The following is an 11,199-nucleotide window of genomic DNA, read 5'->3' as shown; positions in this document are numbered from 1 at the left end:
ATGGTAAAATCAGGCCCATTATGTCCAATTCTGACCACCGTACTTTTGGAGGGGTGTGAAATCTTTGGAAGTAGTACAGAAGAGATTTGATGCAGACGAGGGCACACAATTCCATGGTTAGAGGAAAGGCTGATGTTGTACTCTTTACAGCAGGGAAGGCAAAGGGGAAATTTGATAGAGGTGTTTGAAATCATGAGTGGTTTAGAGACAGAGGAACTAAAGTGAATCTTTTCCAAAGATGAAGCGTAATAACCAGACCGAACAGATTTAATATGATTAACTGAAGAACAATTGATAACCAATGTTTCCTCTTAGCTGCACATTCATCCAGCAAGCTGTTAAGTTCCCATATAGGCCGTGTACAAGCCGGCCCTTTAGAAGGCGGCTGCACAAAAACATTTAAAGGGCACTCCAAACAATATTGACGGTGACATGGAGAAAAAGCTGTTTTACACAGTAAGTAATTACAGAGTCGGAAATCGGTTCAATGGTAATTTTCAAAAGGAAATTCAATAAATACTTGATGGAGAAAAAAAATTGCCGGGTTATTGAGAAAGAGCAATGGAGTGGAATTAAATTGGACAACATAGGTCGTCAAAGCATCCTGGCTTAGTTAACAAGTCCCATTCTTGCAGAGTTATTGAAATTAAAGAGAGAACCTAGGGTCAGGAATTCTCAGCAGTCGAACCGAAGAATTACAAATAGCTAACCTAAGTAATCCCTTTAAGGCTTTTCATCTGGTTCTCAGAGGAACTGGTGTAATTATAATTTTTCACTGCTCTCTCTGCCAGTGCTCCAATATGATGATGGTTGACGAATAGCAGCAACATTCACTAGCACTTGAATTTATCTTTGGAGGATTAATGTATTCAGCAAGCTGTTCCTGTATTCACAGATCATGTGTGCTAAAACACAGAAGTGTATTTTTAGCCTCTACTCAAGAGAGTATCATGCATTTGAGCCAAGCAGAAGAGTATGGAGTTGGCATCACTTGAATGAGTGAAATAATCTTTGTGGTGAGGAGACACTGAGACAAGGATTTGTGTATCTAAAGCTGATACATACATCAGGGATAAAAGCAAATTACTGTGGATGCTGGAATCTGAAACCAAAAGAGAAAATGCTGGAAAATCTCAGCAGATCTGGCAGCATCTGTAAGGAGAGAAAAGAGCTGACATTTTGAGTCCAGATGACCCTTTGTCAAAGCTTTGACATGCATCAGGGATCTTTTTATGCAAATACTTCTTTCCAAACATGCAGGCAAAACAAATCTTCAATTTTGGATCTTAAAGGGGATAATCAGAACTCTTCTTGAGAAATCCTTTGCTGCCTCCTCCATCTTCAGATTTCTTAATTTGTTTCAATATTTACTAGCAGTAATGAACATTCTGGAGTAACCCTCGACAACTCCATTGTACAGCATGACAATTACTACAGTCTTATTAAGGGTTAATCTGGGATGTGGTTCTCCAGGTTACTTCTCAGAGTCTCTGCAGAGTTGGGTCTTGCTTTTCAGACAGTTGCTTCTGTCACAAGTTACATCACACCAGTCCCAGAGGTCACTGCAATATTGTTAGAAGTTTCTAAATGTTCATTTTATCTACTTGAGCAATTCAACACTAGTTGTAATCCAAAACTGTATACAGTTAAACTGCAGTTGTTTCCATATTTTCTTCATTGCTGTAAGCAGAAACAAAATATTTGAAGCTTTAACTGTTGGCACTGAGTTTATTTGTATAATGAATATCAAGATGTCATTACGCTCTAAGTGAAGGGTTTTCAAACAACATGTGACTCCTACTAGTTAGCCTTGAACTTGCTGCTTTCCATCTAATTTATATAATATTTACACTGGAGACTTTTGTTTCTCTCACTTTTTTATATTTGTTCATGGAAAGTGGGCTGGCATTTATTGTCCAGTCTTAATTGCTATTCAGAAGGAAGTGGTAACTATTGCCCTGAACCAGAGCAGTCCATGTGGTGTAGGTACATCTATCGTGCTGTCAGGGATCAGATTCCAGGACTTTCTAAAGGAATGACAATCTTGTTCCAGGTTTGGATGCTGTGTCACTTAGAGCGGAACCTGCAGATGGTGATGTTCTGTGCATCAGGCACCTTATCCTCTCGGTATTAGAAGCTGAGGTTTGGAAGATGTTGTTGGAGGAGCCTTGGCAAGATGCTGAAGTTAATGTTGTAGAATGTGCATGCTAATGCCACTTTTTTTTAAGGTTTATTTATTAGTGTCACAAGTAAGCTTGCAATAATACTGCAATAAAGTTACTGTGAAAATCTCCTAGTCGCCACACTCCGGCGCCTGTTCGGGTGCACTGAGGGAGAATTTAGCATGGCCAATGCACCTAACCAGCACGTCTTTTGGACTGTGGGCGGAAACCGGAGCACCCGGAGGAAATCCATGCAGACACGGGGAAAACGTGCACACTCCAAACAGACAGTGACCCAAACTGGGAATCAAACCCGGGTCCTTGTCGCCATGAGGCAGCAGTGCTAACCACTGTGCCACCATGCCGCCCCTACTGTACGCTGGTGGTGGGGGGAGTGGTGGGTGGGATAATGATCATGTGGGGCTGCTTTGTTCTAGATGGTGTCGAGCTTGAGTATTGCAAGCCTTATCACTTGTTAGCCTCATTATTTATACTTTAACTGTTTTATCAATAGAAATAACCTTTCACTTTCTGTGGAGAATGGATGAGGAAGATCTCCAGTTCATTTGCACAAACATTTATTTGACATTTGCTGACTATTCAGTGATATCTTCAATATATTTGCTATGTAATTATTGAGAGTAAAATTTCTGACTTCTTGACAATTATGAAATTCCTTTTATAGCTCTAAACTACATAATCTGTGTTTCTATTAAAGGATAAGGTGCAATAGTGGTTATGATACTGGACGGGTAATCCAGAGGCCTAAATAGTCAAGATTTTTGAGTTCTTATCATAGTAGTTTGTGAATTTGAATTCAGTTGATTAAATAAATTTGGAATGAAAAGCTCATATCAGCAATAGTGAATGTGAAATAATTGGATTATCATAAAAAGCCATCTGGTTCATCAATGTCCCTTTGGGGAAGGAAATCTGCTGTCTTTGCTTGGTCTTGCCCATGTGTCACTTCTGTCACACACCAACATGTTTTCCCCTTAATTGCCCTCTGAAACAGCCTAGCAAGAAGCTTAGTTGTCACCACTCGCTTCTCAAACACTGTTAGAGATGGGTTTTGCTAATGATATCCATATCCCATGAATGAATGAGTAAATAAAAATGATAAGCTCATTGTTTTATTAGAATGAGCCAGCTATGTAGTCTGAAGGTGTAATTAAAGGTGTTATTTATCATTTAAAATGTATGTTTTCAGTTCATGTTTCATTGTACAGTTTCTTCACTGTACTGAGCTGAAATTAGCCATTCTTTGGAGAATTTCCTCTGATGTCATGCAATACATACTCCCCCAAAGTGCTAAGTAACTTTAATAAAATAATTTGCTTTAATTTTGGAAATTTAGGTCCCATCATGAAAGTCATTGGCAAGATTGAAAACAGGAGGGAAGGAAACAAGGTAAGTAAGGAAATGAAAAGGTGACATGAACTCTGGGTCCAATTATAGGATGAGATTGAAGGAAACAAGAGGTTCCATGGTTTAAAATCCTGAGAAAAGCAATGACAGCTGTGGGAGCACAGAAGGCAAGCGGCAAAAATTGGAAACATCGGACAAAAGCTTGGAAGTAAAAGTGAGGTGGGAGCAGATGATCTTCTATAGTCATTAGTTAAAGAATAGATAAAGATGAAATAAAAGGTCAAACATAAACTTGGCACTCACATTGAAAAATCCTTTAAAATTAAGCTAGCTTTCACAAACGTAAGATCTTTGTTTCCTGAATGTGATCCCACAACACCGATTCCAATCATTGAAAAAAAGACCTCTAAACTTAAAGGAGGAAATTCCCACCTACCTGTTTGTGGGTTGATGTCTTAACAGTCATGAGTCACCCTCGCCTCAAAGACAGAAACTAAGTCCCACTACAGAGACTTGAATACAAAATCTATGCTGATACTCCAATGTAATACTGAAGGGATGCTGCCCTATTGGAAGTGCCATCTTTTGGATGAGACCTTGTCTGCCCTCCAAGGTGGCAGTAAAAGATCCCAGAGCATCCTGAAGAACAGCTAAGAAGGCCCCCAAATAGTAATAGAGATGTGGAGCAAGAAATTGCTAAGCAGATTATGGATAGGTGTGGAGGTCACAGGGTAGTTGTCATGTGGGATTTAACCTTCCAAATATTGATTGGAACCTTTATAGGTCGAATAGTTCGGATGGGGCAGTTTTTGTGCAGTGTGTGCAGGAGGGGTTCCTGACACAATATGTGGATAAGCTGACAAGAGGTGGGGCCACATTGGATTTGGTAATGGGAAATGAACCGGGCCAAGTGTTGGATTTGGTTGTGGGAGAGCACTTTGGAGATAGTGACCACAATTCGGTGTCTTTTGTTATTGCAATGGAGAGGGCCATACGGCAGGGCATAGTTTACAATTGGGGGAGAGGTAATTATGATGCAATCAGGCGGGAATTAGGAAGCATAGGATGGGAACAAAAATTGTCAGGCAAAGGCACTAATGATAAGTGGAACTTTTTCAAGGAACAAATACTGCGTGTCCTTGATAGGTATGTCCCTGCCAGGCAGAGAGGAAATGGCCGAGTGAGGGAACCATGGTTCACAAAAGAGGTGGAATGTCTTGTCAAGAGGAAGAAGGAAGCGTATGTTATGTTGAGAAAACAAGGTTCAGTTGGCTCGATGGAGGGTTACAAGTTAGCAAGAAATGAGCTGAAAAAGGGGCTTAGGAGAGCTAGGAGGGGGCATGAGAAGTCCTTGGTGGGTCGGATCAAGGAAAACCCCAAGGCTTTTTACTCTTATGTGAGGAATAAAAGAATGACCAGGGTGAGGTTGGGGCCGGTCAAGGACGGCAGTGGGGATTTGTGCATGGAGTCAGAAGAGATAGGAGAGGTGATGAATGAATACTTTTCTTCGGTGTTCACCAAGGAGAGGGGCCATGTTTTTGAGGAAGAGAAGGTGTCACAGGCTGATAGGCTGGAGGAAGTAGATGTTCGGAGGGAAGATGTACTAGCAATTTTGAATAAACTGAAAGTTGATAAGTCCCCTGGGCTTGATGAAATATATCCTAGGATTCTTTGGGAGGCAAAGGATGAGATAGCAGAGCCTTTGGCATTGATCTTTGGGTCCTCACTGTCCACGGGGGTGGTGCCAGAGGACTGGAGAGTGGCGAATGTTGTTCCTCTGTTTAAGAAAGGGAATAGAAATGACCCTGGTAATTATAGGCCGGTTAGTCTTACTTCGGTGGTCGGTAAGTTGATGGAAAAGGTCCTTAGGGATAGGATTTACGACCATTTAGAAAGATGCAGCTTAATCCGGGACAGTCAGCATGGATTTGTGAAGGGCAAGTCTTGCCTCACAAATTTGATAGAATTTTTTGAGGAGGTAACTAAGTGTGTAGATGAAGGTAGTGCAGTTGATGTCATATACATGGATTTTAGTAAGGCGTTTGATAAAGTCCCCCACGGTTGGCTTATGAAGAAAGTAAGGATGTGTGGGATAGAGGGAAGTTTGGCCGATTGGATAGGTAACTGGCTATCTAACAGAAGACAGAGGGGGGTGGTGGATGGAAAATTTTCGGACTGGAAACCGGTTACCAGCGGAGTGCCACAGGGATCAGTTTTTGGTCCTCTGCTATTTGTCATTTTTATAAATGACTTGGAGGAGGGGGCTGAAGGGTGGATCAGTAAATTTGCTGATGACACCAAGTTTGGTGGAGTAGTGGATGAGGTGGAGGGTTGTTGTAGGCTGCAAAGAGATATAGATAGGATGCAGAGCTGGGCTGAAAAATGGCAAATGGAGTTTAACCCTGACAAATGCGAGGTGATTCATTTTGGTAGGACAAATTTAAATGTGGATTACAGGGTCAAAGGTAGGGTTCTGAAGAATGTGGAGGAACAGAGAGATCTTGGGGTTCATATCCATAGATCTCTGAAGGTTGCCCCTCAAGTGGATAGAGCCGTGAAGAAGGCCTATAGTGTGTTGGCGTTCATTAACTGGGGGTTTGAATTTAAGAGCCGTGGGGTTATGCTGCAACTGTACAGGACCTTGGTGAGACCACATTTGGAATATTGTGTGCAGTTCTGGTCACCTCACTACAAGAAGGATGTGGAGACACTGGAAAGAGTGCAAAGGAGATTTACCAGGATGCTGCCTGGTTTGGAGGGTAGGTCTTATGAGGAAAGGTTGAGGGAACTTGGGCTTTTCTCTTTGGAGCGGAGGAGGTTGAGAGGAGACTTGATAGAGGTTTATAAGATGATGAGGGGGATAGATAGAGTGAACGTTCAAAGACTATTTCCTCGGGTGAATGGAGCGGTAACTAGGGTACATAACTATAGGGTTCATGGTGGGAGATATAGGAAGGATGTCCGAGGTAGGTTTTTTACTCAGAGAGTGGTTGGGGTGTGGAATGGACTGCCTGCAGGGATAGTGGAGTCAGAAACTTTAGGAACATTTAAGAAGCTATTGGATAGGCACATGGAGTACTTCGGGATGATAGGGAGGAAATAGCTTGATCTGGGTTTCAGACAAAGCTCGGCCCAACATCGTGGGCCGAAGGGCCTGTTCTGTGCTGTACTGTTCTATGTTCTATGTTCTAAGTCCTCCCCAATGTCCTGGCCAAAATTTGTTTCTCAACTGACATCAGTAAAACATATTGGTGTATGTGGGATCTTGCTGTGCACTGAATTAATGCCATGTTTCCTATTTTACAGCAGTGACAACACTTCAACAGTATTTAATTTGCTGTAAACTGCTTTGGAATATCTTGAGGTTGTGAGAACAGCTATAGAAATGCAAGTCTTTTATAAGAGAGTGCAACTCCACACTCTCCAGTTCACTTATAATCCTCTAAATATAACTATAAGAGCTTCATTCACTAGGTTTTGTTGTTTGGGTGGGGGGTGGGGGGGTGGTGTGGGGGTGGGGGGAGGGGGCGGGGTGGGGGGGTGGGGGGAGGGGGCGGGGTGGGGGGGGCGGGTGAAGAAAAAGGTGACTGTCTTTCCCTCTGGTAGATCTTGTGGAACATCTGGACACAAGCTGCCCACAAATCTTTCTTACTAATTCTGGTATGCCAGCGGACAAAGTTCCATCAGTAAGGCACAGATTTGTAAAATCACCCATGTAATGAGTGCAGAATATTACCTTGCAACAGGAAGTTTTTCTTGTTTTGCTGTGAAAGAAAATTAATATGATTGTTAATGTATTTATCACTGCTTTTACATCATTTACATTTTCTCCTGTGTTGTGTCACTTGCTGCTTTCACAGCTGGAAGCAGCTCCCTTGCTCCCAGGAGTCTTGTCATTGCTATTCTTGAGCAATCCAATTGCATGTGAACTACAGGAGTGCAGAATGAAGTTCAGTTCCTTGTTCTGAGGATATATTTAAGGCAGATTATCCTTGGTCTGTGTTCACGCAAACTGGATCGACTGGACCAATGGATATTAAGAGGTTAAGCATGTCAGTGTGAAGCCTATATAGAACCCATTTCCTTTCCTTCTGTTAATTGAAGAGGAAGGAAACTAGAGCATGTTCCTTTGCACATATTACTCCTCTGATTTTCTGAGATTTGTTGCACCTTAGCATACACCCAGGAAAGTCTCAAGTCTAAGTAAATACCTGGGCGCGATCTTATCAGCCGTTCATGCCACGCTCCCGCTACAGCAAGGTCGGAGAACCTGGCACCCAGCCAAATCTCCGTTCACTGCAGCGGGATGGAAGGTGTCCTGCGCTGTTTGTGTTAAGAGTTGACTGAGTGCCTTTAGATTGCTGTTACCCAAAGAACTCTGACAATGGTAATGTTCAGGCCTGGACTTTGTTAGCAGCCTTTCCGTGTGACAGATTCATGCCTAATCACAAGATCCCATGGCACCGTTTTGAAGTAAGGAGGGAGTTCTCTGTGTCTTGGCAAATGTTCATCCTTCCATCACCACCATCAAATAGATGAACTGCTATGTGGTGTGAAAATCAACCTGCTATGTTTGCCTAAATGAAAACAGTGACTCATTTCAAAAGTAATTCATTGGTTATGCAGCACTTCAGAATGTCCTGGTGGTGTGGTGGTGCTAACTGGATTCAAGTTTGTTTGCTGTTTCCTTTATTTCCTAATGCCACTTAAACCACCAGGAGGAAAAAAATAAAGAACTTACAACCATTTGCTTTGGTTGAGCTTTACAGAAGCATTTGGGCGGCACGGTAGCACAGTGGTTAGCACTGCTGCTTCACAGCTCCAGGGACCTGGGTTTGATTCCCGGCTTGGGTCACTGTCTGTGTGGAGTTTGCACATTCTCCTCGTGTCTGCGTGGGTTTGCTCCGGTTTCCTCCCACAGTCCAAAGATGTGCGGGCTAGGTTGATTGGCCATGCTAAAATTGCCCTTAGTGTCCTGGGATGCGTAGGTTAGAGGGATTAGTGGGTAAATGTGTAGGGATATGGAGGTAGGGCCTGGGTGGGATTGTGGTCGGTGCAGACTCGATGGGCCGAATGGCCTCTTTCTGCACTGTAGGGTTTCTAAGATTTCTAAGATTTCCAGTCAGTAGCAAGCTCACCTGCCCACTCTTACAACAGAGAGCAATCTTTGGCCTGTAGACATCTGCACAACAGGAAAAAACATTAGTAAAAGTTACTACAAGATCTTACCTTTTCTTTGATGACGTATAATAGCCCAAATTATAAATGACAGGAGAAGTAAGGCTAATAACGTCACAGTAATTACTCCTGGAGATTTATGTGGTTTCCACATCCTGTCTGAAGCAAGAACTGCACCAAAACAAATTTTAAAAACTAGCAAATAAGTTAAAAGTGTAGCAACACCACTGTTAATCCGACGTTGATGGACAGCAAGGAATCACCAATTTATTCTGAAGAATTGTCACTAACATTAGAATTTGACCATAGATTTTAAACTGCAATTTCACCTCAGACCCCCTGGAGACAAAGAGGGGTAAAGCATTAGGATAGATATTGGCTGGAATTTTACCGCCTCGCCTGCCACGGTAATCTGAGCGGGTGAAGGGCAGACAATAGAAAGGTCCATTGGCCTCGGGCGGGATTTTATGATTCTGGGACGAGCAAGGTTGTAAAATTCCGCTTGTTATATTTCTTCAACGGGTTTATAAATTGACTGTGGGTGCAATCTTCCCAAAATTGGTGGGGTAAGTGGTCTGCTAAAGAAGCAGTGAAACCAGCTGTTAATCAGGCTTAGAGTCTTTGTAAACATTGTGGTTAGGAACAATGGGGTACTTGAGGTGCAGTTAAGTGTGAAGGGAAAGGTAAATAAACACAGCTGACTGGACACTGAGTAAACATCCATTGTGCTGTCTTTCAAAGCCTATTTCAAAGCACTGCAATATGAAATTGAAAACGATCTAAGGTTTTCAGTGGAGTAGAGAGGGTTTCAAAGGTTTCAGCTTTCTGGGAAGTCTCAGAGACCTTAAATAAAAGCTATGTGTATATATTAGGGCTGATTGAACAGCTTTGGAGAAGGAACCCCACCCCTCCTGTCAGAGGATTTCAAAGGGGTCTCCTCTCACCTGCAGCTTCTGACAGGGGAAAAAAAGAAAATCTCTGCTGAGAATATAGTGCTGCAATAATTTAAAAGCCTGTCAGCTGTCCAGTGGCATGGAGATTAAAGCGATCAGGCCACAGCTAACTGGCAGGAATAAAGATGTTGATCGCAGATCTGCCTGAACTAACCATGCCAGGGGTGAACTTCAGGTCTGCCAGGGCTAGAAGGGGCATGACGGCCCTATCCCACAGAACAGTGAGGTCAACCCCTTGCCCCCAACCCAAACCCCACACAACCTCCAGGACCCTTGGGGGATCCTCCCTCTGCAGTCTGGCAGTGGCACAGGGGCAAATGTTCACCAGACCTTGGCCCTCTTCAGGCCCAAGGCACCAGACCAGGATATCAGTGCTGGGATCCAAGAGGGCAGTGCACCGTGGGCAATGCCAAAGCACATGGCCTGAAGGGGGCCTAAGTGTGGGGGGGGGGGGGTTGAGTTGGGTTACCCTCATGTATGTGTGGTGTGGGAGGGGGGTGACTCTTATTTGAGTGGTGGGGGAAGGATGCCCCTCTTTGCTGAGGGGGTGGTGGTGATGCCCTGCTCGGTAGGGAGTGTTGGTGGTGGTGGACGGGCGGGGGGGGCACCATTCAGTATTTGCAGGGGAGGGGGACCTGTGCTCGAAAGCAGAGTTTAGGGCGCCCTTGATCTCTGAACAGCAAGGCTGGCCGGCGAGTTTCTTGGGGTGGGTGAATTCCACCTGATGGACACTCCCAGGGGCAGTGGGACTCACTCCAGTTTTCACACCAGCGGGAATACTTAGCCTGAAATCGGGGGAATCGCGGCCACATATTGGAATTCAATGGATATTTACCGACATAAATTGCAGACAGATATAAAATCATAGCTGATCTTAATTCTCACTTCTATTGTATAATTGTGTGTACCTTCACAGGTGGGCTGCTGCGCTGTCCAATTTCCAGAAGCTCCACACGCCAACATACCAGGTCCAGAAAGCTCTGACCCTTCAGTACAGCTAAAGTGACACGTCGAGTTGTAGCTGAATTCTCCAAAGGGATGTGTGCAATTCATCAATTCATTTCCAAGTCTCTGCAGCCTTCCACACTGTACAACTGAAGAATATGTTTCACATTAGCATACATTAAGTTGTTGTGATACATTAAATTAAGCTTGGTATGTACATTCCCTGCAGCATTATCTTGTCAACATTGAATACTTAAGCATCGCTGGGTAAATGCCAGTTTCCTCTCTTGAACTAATTATGGAAATGCGGCAGATTTTCTCTGCAATCGAACCAGAAGCTTAGATCAGTCTAAGTCACATTGTTCATTCCATTGACCAAGCCTCAGACTTCATACATGGAATAGACTCTGGGTCTGATCATTTCCTGCAGCATAATAACGTCGGCATTGAGTACTCTAAGCTTAAATGCTTCCCTTTCTCCACTCCAAGAATTTACCTGCGTTTAGCCTTAGAAGAGCACCTCCTACTGTATCATTGCAGAATCTTAATATTCACCACAATAGTCCACTAGTAGTGTGGATTCCATAAAAAGA

The 11,199-nt window shown here is 43.4% G+C and overlaps 1 protein-coding gene across 1 annotated transcript in view; it reads right to left on the bottom strand.

Annotated features, from left to right (window-relative positions):
- Positions 1 to 250: 250 nt before the first annotated feature.
- Positions 251 to 11,199, bottom strand: part of LOC144497752 (P-selectin-like) — a 72,321-nt gene continuing 61,372 nt past the window's right edge. Inside the window, exons 23-26 of the mRNA XM_078219191.1 lie at positions 10,570 to 10,755; positions 8,760 to 8,879; positions 7,267 to 7,294; positions 251 to 1,680 (exon numbers count right to left, since the gene is read on the bottom strand). Coding sequence (XP_078075317.1) covers positions 1,647 to 1,680; positions 7,267 to 7,294; positions 8,760 to 8,879; positions 10,570 to 10,755 — 368 coding nt within the window. The 3' untranslated portion in view covers positions 251 to 1,646. The remainder of the gene's footprint in view (positions 1,681 to 7,266; positions 7,295 to 8,759; positions 8,880 to 10,569; positions 10,756 to 11,199) is intronic.

The sequence above is a fragment of the Mustelus asterias genome, chromosome 8 (assembly GCF_964213995.1).
Source record: "Mustelus asterias chromosome 8, sMusAst1.hap1.1, whole genome shotgun sequence".
Taxonomy (NCBI): Eukaryota; Metazoa; Chordata; class Chondrichthyes; order Carcharhiniformes; family Triakidae; genus Mustelus; species Mustelus asterias.
This window is presented reverse-complemented; position numbering and strand designations above follow the sequence as displayed.